The sequence below is a fragment of the Apus apus genome, chromosome 2 (genome assembly GCF_020740795.1).
Source record: "Apus apus isolate bApuApu2 chromosome 2, bApuApu2.pri.cur, whole genome shotgun sequence".
In the NCBI taxonomy this organism is placed as follows: Eukaryota; Metazoa; Chordata; class Aves; order Apodiformes; family Apodidae; genus Apus; species Apus apus.
The window spans coordinates 101884247-101906954 of record NC_067283.1 but is presented as its reverse complement, the minus strand read 5'-3'; the positions used below and the strand labels follow the sequence as shown (position 1 = coordinate 101906954).

The following is a 22708-nucleotide window of genomic DNA, read 5'->3' as shown; positions in this document are numbered from 1 at the left end:
CTCCTTTAGCATGTAGAAAGTTGAGGACTGCATAAAGAACCCCTGCTATTGCTACAAATGTTAAGTGCATACCATTTTTTTGCTTATGTGGTATTACGTACTTTAACTGTGACTGTAACTTTTTAATGTTCCATTTTGCAACCAAGTGAGCTGAATTTCTTAATAGTTAACACAAAAGGTACTGCTACCGAAGACTCCTGATTTGATTATTATTATCAGCATTACAAAGCTTCACCTTCTTTGGATACCCTAGGAGTGAGAGAAGAAAAAATCTTTTGAAGTTCTGGGAGCAAAATCATTCCAGTTTTAAAGTGAAGCAAATTTCTGTTCTGAGGTTTTTAGAACAACAGCACTGAATTCTAAACATTTGGACAGTGTTAACAGACTGCTGTCCTTTAAAACAGGAAAAGTCAGTATGGATTATGGTAAAGCATGCAGTATTTCAGGATGCTCTTATAAAGCCTGGGGGAATTTCCGAACATCTTCCATATGTGCCTTATTCTTTTGCAGTGAACTTGCCATATTGATAAATTAGAATTTGAATTATAATACTGAGGCATGACACCTATATTTTTTCATTACATGGAAAATTAAAAGCTCTTGAACAAGACACACGTCCAGATCCTTTCTTGTTTTTGTGTTTTCTGTTCTAGTGTGGTTCATGGGTTATCTGCAACTGAAAAATATTCTTTAAAATTAAGGGGGTTTGGCTGTTGCTATTTCTGACAGACTGCTTAGCAGCTCTTTCAGTAGAAGAAATGAATGTCTGAAAGACAAGTTTGTCATAGCATCTCTATTGAAAATTATTCTGTTTTTTTTTTTTTTTCAATCTTCTCTGCATAAGGCAGTCAACTGCTTATCTAAAACGTCAGCAGTGTTTAAAAAATTGAGATAATGTTGTATGACTTAAGTGCAGGAGGTTCTTTTGGTTCTTTGACTTTATTCAGTGTGTTATGACCCAAAGAGATCCCAGCAGTATCAGGCTAGATTTGTTACAGTGCAGAATTTGAAATTGGCTATTTGGTGAAGTATTAACCTTAGAGTGGTCAAGTCTCCTGGTGTTAGAGTACAGTGAATGGAAGTTCTGATGATAAATATTTTGGCCTAATTTCTGAATGTAAAAATTACCATATAATGCATTATCAGATTCTGTGTTGCTGATGAGACCTTTCTTTGAGAAGGATATATTGTTCATTATACAAAATTATTACAAAGCTTTTTGCTGTTGTGAGAATTCAAACTATAATGACAACTTATGCCTTTATTTTTTCTGAGCGGTTGTTCAGCTGAATTTGCTGTTCTTGAGGCATATGGGCAGAATATCTGCAGAGGAATTGTTTTTAATTTTGGCTTTTGCTAAACCTTCGTTGCTAGCAGCCTTCTCAGAATTCTACCTGCACTGTTAGTTTGTTGTGAGCTGGCTTGTAACAAATAGTGTATTTGTAAAACACAGAGGCCCCTTCAAGAATTCCTCCTAAATCATTGCTTCTGTCTCAATGATCTAGACTCTACTGATCAACTACTACACTTTAAATAAAAGTCTTGGATTGGGTAAGGGAAATTACATGAATATTTAAATACTTTTGCATGCAAAGTTAAAAACTTCTCTGTTTTTTGTCAATAGGGTAGTAAAGCAGAAAAAGAAAGTTTAGGTGTGAAAGCTTCTCCAAGTGCCCTCACAAAAACTGAGCTTCCAGTTATACCAGAAAGGAAGGTTTACTCTGGAGCATATACAATTAAAGCAAGGTATGTATGGACAAAACTTGAAACAAAAGAGTCTGCAGCTGGGTAAAAGGGGAAGAAAACTCTCCAACCTTACAACTAAAATCTTTTTACCATTAGGACACCTATGTGGTGGAACAGGCTGCATAGAGAGGCTGTGCAGTCTCTATGGTAGAAGGTTTTTGGGATCTGACTGAGCAAAGCTCTGAGCAGCCTGGTCTGACCTCACAGCTGACTCTGATTAGGGCAAGAGGTTGAACTAGAGACCACCTGGTTACCTTATGACCTGAATTGTCTTATGATTCTGTGTTGAAGAGTGAATAGCTGCAAAAAATAGACTTGCCAAAACTCTTAATAACTTTGTGTTGTTCCATCTCCCATGCTTTTTCTTTTCATTTGGGTTTCTAAGTTGTCTAACCATGACTTGCTGTTGTTAATGAACTGGTATCAGCAGTAGAATCTTGTGTATACTTTTTGAATACTCCCCTTCTGGAGACCTCATAGAATTGTAAAGTAATTTCTGAGAAGACCAGTGTACTGCATGTACCTTACTGTTCCTCAGTCCTAAGTTGATTTCCAGTTCGTTGACCATGGGATGATGGGAATGTGCCAGAGGAGTTTTGAATTAACATAGCATCTTTGAGAAGAGTTTAGTTCTTTAGTAAAGAATATGGGAGAAAAGTTCAGAATGTGAAAGTATGTATCAGTAAATGTACATAGATTTATCCCACAGTGATGCTTTCGTTATTCCTTTTGGCTAAAATGTATTGCCTATAAAACTTAAGCTAAGAGAGTTGGTACCTTCAGGATCTTTCTGTTTTTCCTGATTCATTTTCAGAAAATATACCTGTTATATTGAAGGATGCAATCCAGCCCATATAAGTAAGAAATCTTAATATCTTAAATCTCTTTTTCAAACCAGACAAAATGAGATAATTCGAGGGATATATGCACCAGAAGACTTGTACACTTTTCCTCCAACTAGAGTTGGGGAATCATGCACATTGAAGGTCAACTTGCGGAATAATTCCTTTGCAACACACTTGGTAAGTTTGACAGAGTTTACCTTAAAGACATTTTCAGAAGTCCTCCAACAGTTCACCTGCGCTGTTTTTTTCACTCTTGATAGAAGATTGCAATTGTACAACTGTCAGTTTGTTAGTTTCAAAAATCAGTATTATATTTGAAGAATTTTGCTCTCCTGTAATTTTTGTCTTCTCTGACAGAATCAATGTACTTGTAATATATTTATAACTGAAAAAATAATAGATTATAGTTTGTGTAGTTTTGTTATTACTCTTATTTATTTTAATTTGTAACTTCATTAAAATATTGAAATGTGAGTTTTGCTTGCTATGCAGAAATCTAGGCATGTTTTATTTTGAAACCCTGGGTCTGTCTAAAACTGTATCTGTAAGTGACCTGATTTATCTTAAGCATGTCATAAATTGAATATCGTAGGCTTAGAAGTGTGTGCTTTTAATGATTTTCTATTGAACTGCAGCTGAAATTCCTAAGACCCAGAGAGCCTTTCTACATCAAGCACTCACAATACTCCCTAAGGTGAGTAGTGCATATGCTAACATTCTCTCCTAACAAAAAAAAAACCAACAAATTCAGTAAGATAAATACTATATGTACAGTGCTAAAATGTAGATATAAATATCCTATGTTTTGGCATTAAAGTATTTTGGTGAGGTTTTTGGTTTTGTCGTTGTGTGGTTTTGTTGGTTTTTTTGGTTGTGTTTTTTTTGTTTTGTTGTTTTTTTCCTGCCTAAGCTATACTCTCAAATCTTGGTTAGAAGCAGAATGAGCTCACACAGTTATTTCTTCATCTGCCAATTTCTTCCCTGCAAATTGTTACTAACAGTGCTGCTGCTTTTAATGCTAAGCCTAATGCTTCATTTAACCATTTGGCATGCTGTGCACAATCAAGTCATTGCTTCCATTTATACTTTCTGCACAACAGACCAAGGAAATTGCCTTCATCTTGCTTCTGATTTGACAAACCTGCAGAGCTGCATCAAAGATTCTCTGTAAATACAAGGTTTGAGAAGCCAGTGAAATTGCCTTGTCATACCAAATATTTCAGCATATTACCTGCATAAAAGGAATTTTCAAGTTGGTGATAATAATCCCTTAAAATAAACCCAGTCATCTTTGGAGTTCAAGACAGCAAGTATTTAACAGTCTTACTAGTCATCTCCAAGAACTATGGCATCTTGCATGCTCATCTGTAACAGTGGGATTGTCAGGAAGACAATGAAAGCTTTTCATTAGAAGTCATACAGCATACATTCTCGGTGTTTAAACAGGTCCCCTTTGTAAAGAAAGGAAACTAAGGGTATACAGAACAGAAATTGTGAGCAAAATCATAAATAGAACTAGATACTCTGGCACCAAGCCTAGTTTTTTCTCTGCTAGTGATACTTAGCATTTATTAAAAAGACAGGGCAGTGGTGGTGTTAGCCACAGCTGTTCAAGGTATTCTTAAGGCCACTTTTCAGTGCAAAGTGTTATAAATCCACTTAGACCTATGTTCCAGTGTTTCTATTTAACTGCCATCTTTTTATTAAATAAGTCACATCAGATGGCATAGGGATTTATTTTTATTTTTTATGGAGGTAGTGACCAAGACAAAATCTATCCAAACAAAGATGACTAGCTAGATTAGTCTGAGGCTGTACAGCTGCAGCCAAAGGACAAGATGACTTGATTGTCTCCAGAAAAAAAGATGAGTTAGTTTACTGGAAGGCACTTAAATATTTTAAAAATATTCCTGAGGAATGCTGTAAAAGCTAATCAGTGTATTTTCTGTGGGAGATGGTAAACTCCTATTGCTTTTATCCAAAGTACACTTAAGTTTAAAATTCAGTCTACTTTTTCTAAAGGTTATCAACTGAATATATTGCACCTTCTAATAGTATTCTACAACCTTCTTTTCTAGTAACTTTGGCTGCTTTTTCTCAGTTTTAAACATTTCTTAGTATTTTAAAAATTCATTTATCTGAAGTCAGCATAGCTCTGGAGGCTCTCCCATTTAAGAGCATAAAGCCCAGAAGAATTACTTGTCTTGGATAGATATTTTTAAAGAAGCATTAAGGGAACTTCTTTAAGTGTCTTTTATTTGACAACAGCATCAAGGAGGATTTCAAGAAAGCCAGTGTTAATGTTTCCTTCTGAACTAGGTTAACCAGACTCTTACAATGTTCAAAAGTAATTGGATAAGAAAACTTGCAGGAACTTGGAATAAAGCACCACCTATCTGTATTTTTTGACCAAAAAGTGTCCATTAGTAAACACAGTCTGTTGCATGCTCTTCATTTTGAGGTCCTAATTTAAAAACAGTCCTGTGTAATCAAGTTTTAAGTATGGATAATGGAATTACAGGTTTGTATTTGTATTTAATATCAAGAGTCTGACTTTCACAAGTTGATATAGTGGCTTCCCAGTTCTTGTGCAATTAATTTCTTATGTCATCACAGGTACCAGTACGTAGTACTGTTGGCTCCTTTACCAAAGTTTGCTCAGCTGAAAATAGTAATGGCTGTTACTCAAATACAGTATCTTGCAACCAAAACTGTAGCAACAACAACAAAAAGGAATCTTAATTTTCATTAACTATTCTAAAGTATATATTAATTTTTATCCAGAGAGATGTTATTTAGCTAATATTAAGTTTTGCAAAGAGTGGGTGGGAACTAGTTCCCTTAGGAGCTGGCATTCAATAGAGGAGTTCTACTTGTTAACAGAGTAGATTATTTTTTATTTTTTTGTACTGCAAAAAGACTACCTTTAAGATGACACTTAACTGATAGATGAAACATTAAAAAACACTTGACTTTTCAAAAAACTTTGGCTATGTTTCTGGAAGAATTGCCACTTTATGCCTATCTAAAAAAAGGTTGTAAACTATGGTGTTTCTACTGAATTGCCTTCAGAAGCCATCTGAAATAAGTTGATTACAGGGTAGGATATATTTCAGATATTACTAAAAGGTAAAACTGTTTTTTGCTTGACTAACTGACACCATTCTGCATGTCAGGAGTCAGTATTCTTTGACCATGAATCTGATTACTATGGCTTAGATGCCATTTACCCCCACTGTTCCTTTTAAACTTACCTAGTGCTGCTATTGTGTTCAGAGGATTACATTATTAGTTACTCTGTGAAGTAGGCTTCAGACATACCTGACTTCTCAGAAATACCACTTGAAACTGATGCAAAAACCTGTAAAGGCCATATATTCATATGGCCATAGTATTCACAGACTAATTTAGTTGCTGGCATAAGGAAAAGTTTGAAGTAGTTTTTTCTGTAAAAGAAAAACAGCAGGGGAATTCTCATTAACACTGTTCTTGACTGGTTTCTGGCTACTGTATTTGAGAAACCCCCCCCAAGTTGCTTCATTTCTAAGAACATCTATGGCATGTAGTAGCCCAAAGAGCTTGTAGCTGGAGTATGAACTTTCCTATTTTGTTAGTTGAAGGATATCCTTACCTTTGGATTAGGAAGCATGAGAATTCAAGTGTGTTGAACCTTATGCCTATTGCAGGAAAACAACTGACTGCTACAAAACCAAACTCTTAAGTAATGCCTGGTTAGTTATGCTTTTAGAGAAGTGTGATAATGTGTATAGCAGAAACCAAATAGACACCTGAACTTAGAGGTGAAATGGAACTGCATTATAACTGCAATATGCTAAGTGATACTGAGACAGGGCATTTTCTGAGGTAATATAGTACATATTCTAGAAATTAATATTTGACAGCCAGAAGTGACCACCTCTTTAAAAGAGCAATATGTAAATTACTGTTAAGTTCTTGATGGTATAAAGTTTGAGTTTGGCGCTCTTAGCAGTGCTAGATCAGCAGTTGGACTTGATAATCCTAACCATCTTTTCTAAACCAAAACAATTCTATTATTCTTTATTCTTTTTTGAGTGATCATTAAGGTATGTAAGGAAGCAGAAATACATTATTTTGGAGATGATGATATAGACTTGTGCATCCCTTCTGACTTCCTGGTTAATTTACTTTGATTTTTGTAAATTCTCGGGTGGTCTGGTTGTTAGCAGCTTCAGGCTCTGTTCTTACTAAAATATGTTTTCTAGTGTAATGTTACTGTTACAGATTGAAGTCATACTGATGGTATGCTTTATAAAATGGATGTTTAAAAATAAAGCTGAGTGAATACCTTCATCCCATATATTAGAGATGTATAAAGACAGAGTGTGCCAGGTTTGTTATACAATGCTCAACAATCAAGTATGACATGAAACACTGATCTGGCTGTGCTCCTTTGCTGTATTGTTGATTGTAGTTCAGTACTTCATAATCAGTACTTTGTTGTAGTAATCCAATTAAAATACAGTAACATGCCAGTCTTTGTTCTAAAAGTGTGTACCCTTAAGTTACTTGATTTACCAGGATCTGTTTAAAAAAAGAACTATAAAAAGTAACTAATTTATGAATAAGGACAATAATAAACAGATGAGGCTGGGATCAGGCTTATATGTAGGGCCAGTATTTTGAGTTCCAAAGGTAGGAGAAGGGCAAGAGCACAGACTGATAAGATAGGTTGGATTAGTATAGAGGAAAGGAATATAAAAAGGTAGGAACAAAATAAAAGAAAGTAGTGAAAATAAGCAGATGCTAGAGGATGCTGGATAATACCAAATGCTGTTAAGGGGAGAAAGCTGGTGCAACAATAAAAGAAAAAACACCTTTTCTTTCTTTGTATTATTAAGTGATGCTGTTCATATTTTCTTATTTCAATTTTCTTATTTCAATTTCAGTTTGTGCCTGTGACAATTATCTGTCTGTTAGTACTGGTGGATATTTCAGTTGGATGTCATGGAATCTAATAGGCTGCCTCTCAGCGTTTCCATCTTGTTACTTGTATAGTTTATGTATGTTAAAACATGCACTCTAGGCTTTTGACAATTAAGACAGCCAACTGTAATATTTGGTGTTTTTGTGAGAAAAGTATAATGTAAAATCTTTAAAACACTGTTTGAGGATGGGTATATTGACTTGCTAACTTCTGAAGGGAAGAAATGTAGTTACTTTGCTCTAAATATAATGTATACACTGTCAATATTATTGCAAAGAGGCAGACCAAAGTTATCTAAGTAAACTAGAAGCAATGAAGTTTTGTAGTACTGTGTACAATCAGCAGGAATGAAAAAACTTTGCAATCATAATCCCTCAGAAGAATATTAGATAATAAAATCTAAAAGGATAAACTTAATGATCCAGTGCACATCCAATATATTATTTTGGTGAAGAATTTCTCTATCTGGTAGGATTTACTTGTTTATTAACAATGAATATGCATGTAATTGTCTTTTTACAGATCTCATCATTACATTAATGTACCAGTCCAATTCAAGCCAAAAGCAGAAGGAAAATTTGAAGGCTTCCTCACTGTGCTGTCAACCAGATATAATCCAGTTACTATTCGGCTATGTGGTAAAGCTATTGCAAAAAAATAGTCAGAACAGTTTTATAATTTATAATAATAACTTAAAACAGTTTGTAATTTAAAATAATGGAAAAATTACCACTACATTTCTGTACTAATGTCCTACTTGTTTTGCCCTGTGATGCTGCTTTGATGGAATGTCTTCTGTAAGATGAATTATGGTGCTTGTTTTACAAATGTTTTCATAGTAAAACCACAGAGAAATAACTTTGTACATTTTAAAGTTATGTTCTAATTTATGTTTCTGCACTTTTGTTGAAAAGGAAAATTTTCTATTTTTGCATTTATTAAAAATAGCAAGTTACTGTTATATTTTAAGCATTGTAAATACAGAAATAAAATGTATGTGTTAACAGTTGCTTCTACCCAATTTCTGTCTTTGATTAGAGGATTCCTTGCTGTTGGTAAGGGATCAAGCTGCTTGCTCTTAGGCAATGCTAGTTTTCTGTGGGCCTTGGGAGAGCAGGGGAAGGGATTGCAGTCAGATGCTGACCTGTTAATGCCATGTCTCCATCTGGTAAAGCTGGGATCAGATTGATGACAGTCAGCTCTGAACTTTTTACAGAGCTCAATGGCAGACATAAGCATTGTTTTTAAACCTAACTATGTAAATTAAACTTGAGCAATACTGCCTTCAGCCCTGCAGAACAATTAATCTAACCCAGTATTTCATCTCTAACAGCGCTGTTGCTTTGAGAGATGACATAAGCCTGGGTACTGCTTTTGGTTCACTTCACCTGTGTTTCCTAAGCTGCAGTCATTGGATTAGGAGTGGGAGGTACGATTCCCACCTATCCCTTTTTCTTCTGTTAATGGGCCTGTTTTTGTGAATTCATCTATTCTCCTTTTTGAACCCTTCTGACACCTTGTTTCCACAACTTCATGTGACAGCAATCTTTAAAATTTCACTGTGCACTCTTTTTATTTTCTATGTACTAAACTGGCTTCTTTCTAATTTTGTCTAGTGCTCTGCAGTTGTTATATTGTAGGATTCAGTAAACAAGAGTTCTTCAATCAGCCATTGTTACCATGTCCTTTGTACTCTTTGGCTCTGCTTTTTTATTTCTGTAGCATGGAGCTGTATGTCTGAAGTTGCCTTAAGCAAGAAATGTAGCTTGACAGCATAGTTCTGTCATAGCTTACGTACATTATTCCTTTCTTCAGGTTCACAGAAGTGTGAGTGAGATTCTTTCAATAAGAGATTGTTTGTTTAACTGCATTTTCAAATAACTGAAACTTGAAAAAACTGGGAGCAAAAGCCTGAAGTATCCAGTGCATTGCCTTTGATACATGCCACAACTATTATGTTTAAGTATACTAAAGCGGCTCTTTCTTCATAAAGCCTCATTTCTCAGTCTGGAGACCAGGAAGGGAAGATTTACTGAAAGAAATTAAACTGGACATCATTATTCTGCCATCAGTACATAAGCTCCTGTCTGTTAGATACTGTGACCATGTTCCTCTTGCCCTCTCTGTGCCAGATGCTGCCTGCACATTTCCCTAGTTGATGGTGATGCCTGTGTATGTCTCCTGAATACAGAATTGGAATGGAGGGAATTTTCTGTCTTCTGCCTTACCTCAACAGGCTTGTCTGTTTCATTCTAGAAAGATTTTAGTGTCCAAACGCCTGTGTTGGTTCAGTTTTAGAAGCACAATCAACAGTCTCTTCCAGAGCTGGAAGAAAGACTGAGCTCAATGTTACTAACTTAAAAGCCTTTGTGTTTCCTAATTGAATATCTTCCAGCTGCCCTGTCTTCTATACTTGTCTTTGCCTCTTGCTTGTCTAGAATAATTCTTATGTGATGCAGGTACTTCGGGTCATTAGCTCCAACTGTTGTATAGATTCTCTTCTGTGCTTTCATGTTGTGTGTTAATGTAGTTAAAGGCACCAGAGTAGGCTTGTGATTTGTTGTTGATGGAAGTAATGTTCACTGTACATTTACTACTCTAGCAGCTGCTATTATTGACCATCCGCTTAAATCTGACGTTTCATTAAGCTCTGCAGTTTAGTCTTACTTGCTCAATTTGATGGTAGTCTTCTGCAGGGATTGATTCATCTTTACGATTTTCTTAAGGACTTTGGTTTCTCAGTAGAAATTGTTAGGTGGCAGTCTGTTAATAAGGAAACTGGATCACTGAAGAAGAGGGGTCACTATCTTAATAAGAGTTATGTGATTTTCTGCCTTTTACTATCCATTGGGACATTTCTAGTCTCCACAAGGTTAAATGGAAGTCCCTCCTGTGGAAAGATTCTTCCTACCACTGGAAGCTACCACAAGCTTAAAATAACTCTTAGAACACCTCCAAAATTTTTTTCCAAGATTTTAAATTTATTCCCGAATATTTTACCTCTAAATTTCAATTTTGTAGAATTAAACCTTGGTGACTTTGATGCTGGACCAGCCTCTGTTCCTTCTATATTAATAAGAAAAGATTCTTTAAAAAGATGCCTTGTTTCTCATGGTGCCTAAGGAGTTGAAATGACTGTCAGTGTTGTCACAGAGAATTTCCCGCAAAGTAAAAGAGCATCTCTGAGTTGCAATAAAACCCGCAATTTTTATAATTTGGTCTAAATTCAGAATTGCCTCTGAATGCAGTTCCTATGGCAGGCCTGCTGCCTGGGACTCTTGCAGGTGGTTGCAGGTGATGCTAAATATTTTGGCATCTATTTGCAGCCCATTTTACCTGATTCATGTCCAATAAAAATTGCTTTCTTTACAGTGTGAAGAGGAAGTTACAGGCTGATAACTCCATGACTAGACTCTGTGCTCAAGAAAACTCCTAGAGCAGTTGTCCCAGGAGTTGCTTTGGCTATTTGAATTACATTGCCATACTTGTATTCATAAGACAACTCAAAATTATTCCAAGTGATGTAAGAGGGATAGGTAATCTAATTTTTCATCTGTTCTACTCTCCTTTCACAAGTGTTTAAGAGAAGTTTCTTTAAGCACTACATGATTTTCTCTTATTTCTTTTTTATTGTAAGTACTCCCATACTATTTTGGTGTGGTTGCAACAGAAGTATTGACAACAATTATAATCTCTAGATATGGACCTTGTCATATATGGTTAAAGCACATTATCTCTAGGAAAAGACATGCTCTAGTGTGTGCAAGGCAAACTTGAAAACAGATGTTGGTTTGCTTTTTGTTTTATTGTGAGGTAAAGAAGGTGAGGAAGAGGAAAGGAGTACTTCAATGGAAGCCCAAGATTGACAGACAGCTGAGTTGTCAGTTCTGGATTAACTGTTTCTCCAGTAAAGGCAGTGCAAGAGCTGGAGTGTAGCCAATGTGTTTTTACTTGCAAAGTCAGAACTTCAGTGGGACTTAAAGTCTTGAGGAAGTCACTTCAGATTGCTTCCATTCCTAGCTCAACAAATGAGACAGCTTCCTTTCACCATGGTTGCTTTATCTATGCAGGAAATTTCTACACTCCAGATGATCTTGCTTTGAGTTGTCCTGTGCCTTACTATGTAGGAGCCTTGATCTCTGTCTCTACATCTTTTAGGGATACAGAAAAATAGAACAATCTTGACCAGTTCCCAAAGACTGCAGAATTCATTAGTAGTTTAAACAATGATACTTTTGAAAAAAAGTGTTAGAATTAGCTTTGGGTATAATTTTATAATTTTGGTCACTGTCAGTTTTGAAACTCTAAAAAGTTTTCTCCTGTTATTGGATGTAGTCTTTTGTCTCAGACTCAGAAGACTGGCTCAAACATACCAAGCAGGCAAGCTTAAACCAAAACAAATCCCAAACCACATCTGTTTCATTATAGTCGTCTAACTTGTTGGTTTTAAGACCAGTCAGAGAGAAAATTCAGAAATAAACTATTTTTTAAAAATTCATTAGGTGTAACACTAAGGATGTCTTTGTACCTGCTCAGGCTAATTGGGATATTAGTAATCATAATTATTCAACAGCTTTGTAAGGTTTTCACATCATTGATTATAAATGGAGTTATAATACATTCTGTACACGTGCTTCAGTGTGTTTTGGAGATTGTTGCCCTGGCATCTGAAACTAATTAGTGTTCAGAAAACCTAGTAAAGGTGCGTATCAATGTCTGACTGTCTAGAAAATTATTTTGATCATATAAAAAGTTAAAATGGTAAAGATGATTTTGTGAAGGCTGTTTGGGTGCATACAGTAAGGTACTGAGGGCAGTGGTGGCTTTTTGAAGTAAGAGTATTAAAGACTTTCATGCATATATGTGGTAGGAATGCCTGTTAGGTGAAATGCTGGTATATTCTTGTTACAATTTGCAGAGGGGTTAGGGGGCTACAGAGCTATCAGCTCACTGTGAGGTTAGTAGGTAATGTATCATTTATTTGTTAAGTGTGTTAACTTTCTATATTATAGCATCTTTGTAAATGGGAAAAGGCATTATGGGAACAAAAGTCCTTGGAAGCTAATGAAAGAGTGGACTTTGGACCTAAGATGTGTTGTCCCTGGGAATGTAATTGAGTATCTTGACTTTTGTTCACAGCTATCTTACTCTAATTTTTTTCCCCCTCCTAAAGCTAGATAATACAAGTTCATGCCTTACTGCTTGCATTGTATAGCACAGATGAAGAGTATCCATGTCTTGTAATCAGTATGACAGACATGAAACATCCATGTGAAGAATCCACCTGCCTGCAGTGATGCCTCATATTCAGTAAGAAAGATGACTTAATATTTTTTCAAGTGGTAATGTTGGCATTCTACCAATTTCCTCACCAAATTTTCCAGTTAAGTAGAATATTGATTCCAGCTTTCCATTTGAAAATTTGAGTTGGCATTAACAGTAGAAGAGATTTTTCACAATGTGCTTTTTAATAATAATGAATCTTTCTATTTTTTCTTTGTCAGTTTACTGAAACATGACAGATTTTTAAAAAGGGTTTTCTTTAAACATTTTATTAATTTGCTTAAACTGCTTCTTAAAACTTTTCAATCTTAATGTAACATTGTGCTGAATCTATAGTAACTGCACAAATATCTTACTTGCAGTATACGAAAGTTAAGATAGAAAATTAGCAATTCAGCCTTCAATTACATACTGTTTGACCACAAAGCTTTCCTTAGCATATCCTTCAAGTTTACATTGCATTTTTTGTATATGATTGTCTGAGGAAACTTACAAGAGCAGTTTTTAGTTGTAATTATCAGATAGATTGTAAAGCACTTGAATTAATTTTCTGTAAGTATTATCTGATCATCTCTGAAAACTGGGTGCCTGAATGGCACATTTTGGCTCTAGACATTCCAATTTGAAAATGTTAGTTTGATTTCTGTCCCTTCTCAGTCATTCTGGGAATGTGTAATTTTTGAAGCTGCTCAAGAGCTCGGAGAGATGCAACTAAATTATTTGTTCTGAATGTTCTGTATATTTAGAAAAATCTGCTTCATTTGCGTTCCTAAAAACTTCATCCTTTTTTTAATGGAGAAAAAAAGGAAGTTGGTGCTGACAAGATGAATGTAGAAATGCTACTTTAAAACCTGGAATTTTTAAAGTATATGAATTTTTTAAAGCATTCTACCTTAATGTTTTTCTTGATGAATATATTCATTACTGTTGTTGAATTAGCCAATTATCTGTAATGCGTCTTCATTTCTTTATGGCTCTAAATGCTGGATTCTGAAGTAGTCTGTGCTTGATTCCGGTGGCAGCTTGTTGTCTGGGAATGGCATTTTCAGGTATAGCTTTCCTCACAGGCATCTATTGCCACCTGCCTAAATCTGACAGTTGAGCACCAGCTGGGAGTTATGACCCAGAGAAGCATAAAAGGGCTGGAGAGAGACAAAATGATCCATGAAGTCCTACTTGTAAGTCAGGTCTTCAAACATGCGTTTTCAACTTTATAAATTCAAAATTAAAATACTAATGGGTTTTCTTTTGTATTCATCCAACAATTGGTTCATTAGGTAGGTATGTACAAAGAGGCTCTGCCTGTCAATGCTGTTTGGCTCTAAAAGGAGGAAAAATCGGTAGGGGTTAGGCTAGTCGTGAAATGCCCCCACCCCTTTTTTACCTTCCCTCCATGTTTGTTCTGTGAGGCTGGCGGTAGGTAATACTCATCCTGCATAGAGCTGGTTTTCATTGTGAGTTTTCTGTCACTAGTCACAGCTGTCAGGTATGTCAGTCATGTAGTATTGTGGTGGTGTCAGAGACATAATCGGAGAGATTAGGTGGACACAAAGAACTCTGAATGAGGTGGTAATTGCGTTCAGGGGGAAAAGAGAGTTAAAGAAAGAAACTTTCCTTTCTCACAAGATCCATTAAAGAGGTGACAGCTAATATATTAAAGCTGGAACAAGATAATTGTGGTAAGAATCTTTGTGTGTTCTCCCTAAAATGCAATGTGCTCACAATAAATATTCAAATGCTTATTTTGTGTTGTGAATACCAGATAACCATTTACAGTGAAATGCGACCTCTTTCAAAAAGTTTAAATTCATTGCCAAGAATGTTCTAGGAACAGTTAAAACTCAAAAGGAATATTGGTGCTATACTGAATCACAAAAATGCCATCTTATGAAAGCTTCTTTGCAGGGATTTTCTTCAAATTGGTCTAAGCAATGCAAAAGAAATACTGAAATGCCAGCCATGGGCTGTGCTCTTCCAGACTTTACTCTCTTTGAGTAGTACTTTGAATAGTATCTCTCCCCCTCCTCCTTTTTTTTTTTTTTTTTTTTGATAAACAGTGAGACTGCTTGAGTGTCTGTTTACACTACACTTGTGCTGTATTACTGCCATGCTTCAGACTTGCTAGTTGCCTGCAAGATCCAGGAATGAATTCTTCCCTTCCCTGGCTTCTGAAAGTTTTGGATGGTGTTTGGTTGTTTGTTTTGTTGTTGTTGTTTGTTTTTGTTTTGTTCTATTTTGTTTGGGTTTTTTTCTCTGTTCTCGTTTCCCTCCCTAACTTTTTCTGAAGCACTGAAGATTGCTACAGGTGTACACATGGGGTTGGCAGAGTATGCTGATGGGTATTTTTTGGCAAGGAAGTATTTTAAGCACCTGGTCAGTGTATCTTGCCTCCTTGTTGCTAGATCTGGGGCCATGTTCTCTGTCCCCTCCAGTCCAAACAGGCAAGGATAAACGTTTTGGTTTCTTAGTGGTTTAACCTTTTTCTTTTTACCTCTGGAAGCTCCTTGAAATATCTGCTATTGCAAGGACTTAGGAAACTGTTGATCTCTGTTCTCTCCTGCTCTTATGCTCTTATCTCATATTATAGATTTTGGCAATTTAATGTGGGCCAATGGATTTCTAGCCAAATAGGATGCTAGGAAAAACCTCAACAACTTTTTGAGTATTTATATTAATAAGAGATGTTACATAGACATTCTTGAGTTAGGAATTAATTCCATAGCTGATTGTGATTATGGAAAAATAGGCTTTTGTCACCAACACTATGTGTTTTATAATCCCTGGTGTTGCACAGCTACTAACATACTGAATGGTTAATCTGAAATCAACAGCACTGCTGAGTATTGTTCACCATTGAGTATAAAATTTATGAGTATAAAAGCTATAAGCAACTACTGCTGGCAAAATCAGTCTCACAGCAGATTTAAATAGTATTAAACATCCTCTGTCTGTTGTACCCCATGCCATCAGAAAACGTGAAAAGCAATTTCATTTCTGTCTATTACCTTCTTGGTATCTTACTAGAATGTCAATGTTGGCTGAAGTAAAAAGTCTGACAATCTTTCCTCACAGAACTTTCATAGGCTTTGATGCAAACTATGTATGCATGAGAAATACCATTGGACCCTACTGTGATAAAATTTTCTGCATGCCTTGGCATTCAAAATGAGACTTTTCTATTTTCTTTCAGAACACCAAGTTCTAGTAAACCTTACAATGTAAAATTAGAAATTGATGATAGCAAGAGAACTGTTAGTCAGAAAAATCTTATTCGACTATTCTTCATATAAATGAAAGTAGTTTCTCATTTCTCATGGTATTTATGGATGTCAGTGGTGGTTTTCCAAGCCTTCTTTGCTTTCTGGCTATTCTGATTGATACTGAAATGGGTTGAGAAGAGTCACCTCTAAAGACATGGAAAGATTTGACACATTTCCATTGTAACAAACCTGCAAGTGCTTTTAGGATAGTTGAACCACTGTGGATTGGAATAATGGACTGATCAGTTTGATTCTTATGATACAGGTGAATCACTTTGATGCAGGTTAATTCAGGCAGTGTTTACAGAGGTTACTCTGATCCCTTTTTCAGGCTACTGTATCTGTTTTCAAAGAAACAATACCCAAAAACCTTTAAAGAATGAAAACCCGTTCCTCCCTATTTACAGAACAGTATTTTTTCTTTCAAGCTGGAAGCCTACAAAATAAGTCTTAGGTTTTCATCATAATCTTCTATGAGTTTCAAATCTATTTTTTAAGTTGGCAATTTTAGATGGTTCCTGGTGTGTAGAGCCCTGGTGAGCTTCAAAACCACACACAGTTTCAATAAAGCTGTGTGAACCTGCTTCAGAATCTCTGCAAGTTTTCCAAGCTTTTATGCTCTCGTATGGTTTACAGACAAAAACCTACAGGGGTCCCATTTAAAGCCTCCTAGCAGCTAAAAGATAGAGAAAAAATGGCTTTTAAAAAACCTGAAGTACCCTCTTATGAGTGCATTAAAAGCAATTTTGTTTGCTTTCCACTTTCAGAATGCTTCAAGCTGCCAAAGACGCGATGTTAGAAAATGACTCATGAGTACTAGAGAGAAACAGTCTTTCAAAGTTTTTTCGTAGTAAAGCATGATAGCTAGGCAGGTGGGGTTTCTGTATTAGGAAAGAAATATCTTGTATCCTCATATTGCAGATTTTTTTCTTTTTCAATAATCTGTTCAGATGTTCTTCACTTATATCTTGCAGGTTTTCAGCAATTGTGTGAAAACCAGCTCAGAACTTTTGTTTGTTTGTTCCTTTGGATGCTATCAGCGTTTGGAGACCAGGGCCTCCATGGAGAGGGTTTGGAATGCCAAAGCAACAAAGACTCATAATTTAACACACTGGCATGTGTAAGATCCAAAGAGCAGGAATTTTTATATTTTTTTCCTTTCAGGTAAATCAGGGAGTGTCACCCTGTTGATTCTCTGAGAATGTGCTGTAGGGTTTAGGAGCTTTTAGTATTGGGTTGTGGGTTTTCAAGTTTTCACTGCGGTGTTTGGTATTGGAGTGGTTTCTTGATTTATTTTCTCTATGGAAAACATTGAGAGCAAAGTATTAAAATGTCCTTCTGATTTTGATACAGCTCCTCACAGTTTTCTCTTCCAATGTAAAAAAAAAAAAAAAAAAAAAAAGGAAAACAGTGTGGAGTAGACTTGCCAAAATTCAAGAATATGTTGACGTTGTGTTCTGTTCTAAGTTTCTCTTGAATAAACATGCTTTCCTTTATAAATTGTGTTAAAAAGTGGTAGGGCCAGAAGATGAATTTATGGAATCTAGAGATGACGTGACTAAATTTTAGCGAATTGTTAGTTTATTTTCTAATTATTTAAACAGATGATACCTATAAGGCTCTCTCACATAAGCATCTCTTTTGTAAGTTTACTTTGCATATTTTATTGTTTCTTCTATGAAATAGAAATTGTGTATTAGGATCAGGGGGGTATTTCCCATAGTTTGGTTAAGTTTTATTGCAAGTAAAAATTTTACAGGTGTAGATTATAGAAATATATATGTTGTCATTATCTGAGTATAATTCTACAATATAGTGAAAAACCTTTTTCTGTTGTTGTAGTTGATTGTATTCGCAATTCCAAAAAGTCTTTCTTCTAATTGTAGCATTTGATATGAAAAAACATGGAAAGAATGGACTAACAGCATTAACTTTTAATGTTTTTATTTTTACATTTTTGAACTTCATACATTCACCAGCCCCCTTAGCTTTCTCTAGAGTGTTCAAAAATAAGAAAGGAAAATTTTGATGCACTTAGTTGTTGACAATGGCTGAAAATTGAATAAATAATACAAGAGTTAAGAAACTAAAAGAATTAAATGGAAAGGCAACTGTGGTAGTACAAAGTACCTAAGCTGTAATGTTCTTGTGACAAAACAAAGCAAGATGTGTGTGAAGAGGAAGTGAAAATAACTAAGATCGTGAGGTAAAGATTGTTGCCTGGTTTTAATTGTGAAAACGACCATGAGTTTAAAATCTGTCTTTGGAAAGAATGCTGTTTACAGGCTAGCAACCTGTTGCGTTAAGAGGTTTGGTATTTTTAGAAATCAAGTAAATTAAATCATGGGATGAAATATTGAAAACATTTGCAACAATTGGTGCTTAATCTTGCCATTTAGTTGTATAAACCATTTAATGTAGGCAAATCATGTATTTCCCCTACATGCATAGCTTTTCCTGGGTTCAAACAATACATGTTAGGCAGCTGGTGTGTGTTAGGAAGTAACTTGAAAGTCTTTTCCATAAGCTGTGTGTTTCTTGCATAGTCTCTGTAGTTTCTCTCTACCTCTTTCCCTTGTGTCACCCCTGGAGTCCTCAGAGGAACAACTGTTGTAGCTCCAGCCATCTCTGGCTTAGTTAGGATTTTCAGGATGCTGTAGACAAGAAAAGATGTTTGTGAGTTTAAAGGAACCACCAAACTCCAGAACAAACCAACCAACCCCACAGAAGAACTGGGTCTGTTTCCCAGCATTGCTATAATAATACAGAATTATTTAAAAGAAGACTAATCAATAACATCACCAGAAGTGAAACCAGATACACTGCTGCAGTGGTGTAGTTATCCTTTTAAGAAAGATCTAGGTAAGATACTTCTGCACTGCTTCAGTAAGGAGGTTATCATGGATCTTATTTGATGGCATGGAGGTTCTCATCCAATCTTTTGTACAAAAATTAATTTTCTTTTGTATTATTGCAAAAGCCCATCTGAGTGTGGAATGAAATATATATTCATACACTGAAATTAAGCTTGTATTTAGAATATTGACATAATTTAAAACAATTTTTTGTTTTTGTGCTAGAGAATGAGACAAACAGGAGAAAAATGTTAACTTATTGAAGGTAAAGCAATGGCAAGGTCTTGTAAACAAAGGGTTTGGGAAGAGACTGACACTTTGCTGTGTAGAAAGTGTTGTTTGTGGGTTACGAGCTAGCTTTAGCAACACATATGAGTAATATACTAATAAAATTTTTATTGATTCTAGTAATATATAGAAAATCAGCTGCTTTTACAAGACAGAATTGAAGTTTAATGAAGTCATGGGCAGAAGTTACTGTCTGGATCTTGCTGTGCTTACAGGGTTGCAAGGATGGGGGTCTTGGAGACACTCCTCACCCTGGAAAGCTGCCTCTGACACTTCCACAGTCAGGAGCCACCCATGTTAATGACCTGCTCCCTTCTAAAAGCATGTGACTTAGAACAAGGTGTCAGTATTCAGAGCCTGTTTACATCATAAAGATATGCTGAAGTGGAAAGCAGGCCAGCTTGGAACAGTGATGCCAAGTATGAAGATGCCTTTGTCAGCTTGACTGAAGACCAGCCCACCTAAAGGTACCATTTTTTCTGAATTTCATGAGATTGGGTTGAAACCCAGGCGCTTTTGTCCCCTAACATCAATGAAAGAGGGAACAACTCCTGCAACAGTTACAGCAGAGACTGTGTGGTCTGTCAGTGCCCTGGAGTGTATTGCAGTTCTTGAAAACCTGCTTCCTCAATAATCGAATTTCTATATGCTGAAGTGATAACTTGAAAGTTGTCCTAAGATGCTTTCTTGATAATTTGGTAACATGGGAGTTGTGTGACAATTGCCTGGGGAAGAGTGGGCTTCATGTGTTGCACTTTTGATGGGTTAAGCCTGCATTGCTTGCTTAGGCAGATTCTTGTGTGAAAGACTTGTGGCAGAGACCAGGCATGAAGAGGGGTATGTCTGCACCAGCAATACTTGCTGGCCAAAGGCTGGTCCCTTTTTGACCTGGATGAAATACTCTTTTACTAATTTTGACACTCCAAAACACATATCTAAGAAAATACACCTGCTATCACTTGGACAAGTCTGTGAAAAAGATGGTATCCTTCTTCTTAAACAGGGAAGAAGAGCAGCTTGTGGTGAGATTAGCCTTTTATGAGCAGAAGTTTTCAACTGATCTGTAGGCAGTGCATAAATAAGATGCATGCCCCATCTTAAACAACAAAGCCAATTCAGATCAGCATGCTAAAGCATTTGTTCTTCTAGATGGGTGAGTTGAGGGAGCTAGGGATGTTTATTTTGGAGAAGAGGAGGCTGAGGGAAGACCTCATCGCCCTCTACAACTATGTGGAAGGAGGCTGCAGGGAGGTGGGTGTTGGCCTCTTCTCCCAAGTAGATAATGACAGGAGCAGAGGAAATGGAATGAAGTTGTGGCAGGGGAGGTTTAGATTGGATATTAGGAAGAATTTCTGTACTGAAAGAGTGGTCAGGCACTGCAACAGCCTGCCCAGGGAGGTGGTGGAGTTTGTCTGGGTTTTTTTTTTTTGTGTTGATGGTTGGACTGTGAACTCAGGTTCTTTCCCAACCATGATGATTCTGTGATTCTGTCAGGTTCTACTAGTATGGGAGTCAGCACTTCCTTTCTCTAGAGGAAGAGCTTCAAAGTGCTTAGCCCAGTTAACGTGTGTAGCTGAGGATATGAAACATAACAAATAGTGGTGTTTAAGAGAGGCAAAATTAGGTTTCTTTTTCCAGGAATTTACCCTACTTGATTATCCAGGGTTAGGATGAAGTCCAATTGCTATGTTAATGTGATAGGTCTAGATCCGTCTAGATCTGTCGAGAGAGACTAATATATGGTCCCTCAAACAGATCTTCCTGTTTCAACATGAAGACATTAAGTCCCAAATTCCAAGAAAAAGAAAAGGAAAAGCAGGTAAACAGCTGTACCTAGAGTCAGATGTGTCAGACACAAACTCTGAAGCCAAAAAGACAAATTCCATGCTTTAGATAGAATACAAGTAGAAGAGGTGGGAGTACAACAGTAGGACTGCAATTCTAAGGTCGCAAGAGTATGAGCTGGAGGAAAGGTGAAAAGTCTGTTTCCCTATTCTAGATAAGAAGTGTTGATGTGCACTGCTGCATCCAACTGAGAAAAGCAGAAGGACCTGTGGTGGGGATAGTGTTTTACTTATTCTTGCCTTCTGCAGTGATTAAAGTATGGGCCTAATCTTGAACTCTGCGTTCTTGAATATCCGGCTTTAATCACCAAGAACAGTGTATAATCACAAGGATTTCAGGCTTCTTAGTGGGATTTACAGAACATGCTGCCCCTTTAACGCAGCATCTTTGTATCCAGATCAGTACTACTTTTTCAGGATCAACTTCCATACGTTGTGAGTCTTGAGAAACTGGAACTCTCAAAGCACTGAAGGGTAACACATTTCTATTGTTGCTAAATCTTGTGATGTGTTTTTCAGAAATGACTTAAGTACTCATGTCAGTTCAAGAGTGTTAAGTTGCTGAAACAAATTGCTTACTGGGGTGCATCTGAAGGAAAGTATTTTTCCTTCATACAGCTATTGTACCTGATCATATCTTATTCACTTGTTTGTTTAGAACTCTGGAAGAGCTGTGTAGATTTATTTATTGTATGGCAAGAATATTTTCTTTTAAAAGAAGCCCAAACAGCCCCTATAATAATACTATTACAGTTTTCTTTCTGAAATCTGCCTTGCTGTACTTACAAATCTGAACAATTTTTAATCAAAAACCTGCAGTTGAACAAAAAGCTACAACTAGTATTTCTTTGCAGAACTTAAAGACCACCATGCAGCAGAGCATATCAACACCAACTATTAAAATAAACAGGTGTTCCTGAAGGTGCCACTGAATGTTTCTGGCTAAAAGACATCTTTAATCCCTTTCTGAGATGGAATTTTGCAAGGCAACTGGGAGCCAACTGATTATAACAGGCTTATTATGAGACTGAGACATTGTTGGGGCTGGATGCTGTTTGAATGGCATCTCAATGTCAGCCTAGCCCCATGCTGATTTTGCTTTCTTATTCTTAGGGAATAGCTAAATAACACACATTTGTCTTCCTGTTGATGAGGTAAATTGACAACATCCCTCTGGACTCCTAGTTTCACCTTCTAGAGTGATCTTTCTCAGCCCTGGCAATGCAAGGTTTCTTTCATGCAATTAATGGAACAATTATATCAGAATGATGAGATCATGCCTTTTGCTGAAAAGAATACGGATCTTTCATGAACAAAGAGAGCTTTATTTAAATCTTTGCAAATAAGGCACCATTTTATTCAGTGAAAGTGGGTGACTGCTACAATTTGGGTAGGCACAGCATGGCATGAAGGTGAACTCACTCTGTTGAGTGGTAGGTAGAGCTTTGGGGTGCTTATCTCAGAACAAAGTAAGCAATGTTTTGTTTTTTGACTGCTTGCACTGACTAATAGTGTGCAGATAGTTCTAATATTGCTTAAGAAAACCAAAGACTGTTGAAAGTAACTTCATTTGTTTGCTAATTAAATGTAGAAAAAACATTCTGGTCCTTTCCAGTGTATT

The 22708-nt window shown here is 36.3% G+C and overlaps 1 protein-coding gene across 1 annotated transcript in view; it reads left to right on the top strand.

The window, feature by feature from the left end:
- The window catches only part of CEP192 (centrosomal protein 192), an 84472-nt gene extending 76022 nt beyond the window's left edge, over positions 1-8450 (top strand). Inside the window, exons 52-55 of the mRNA XM_051610268.1 lie at positions 1625-1746; positions 2645-2768; positions 3227-3285; positions 8080-8450. Of these exons, the coding sequence (XP_051466228.1) occupies positions 1625-1746; positions 2645-2768; positions 3227-3285; positions 8080-8218 (444 nt within the window). The 3' untranslated portion in view covers positions 8219-8450. The remainder of the gene's footprint in view (positions 1-1624; positions 1747-2644; positions 2769-3226; positions 3286-8079) is intronic.
- The last annotated feature ends 14258 nt before the right edge of the window (positions 8451-22708 follow it).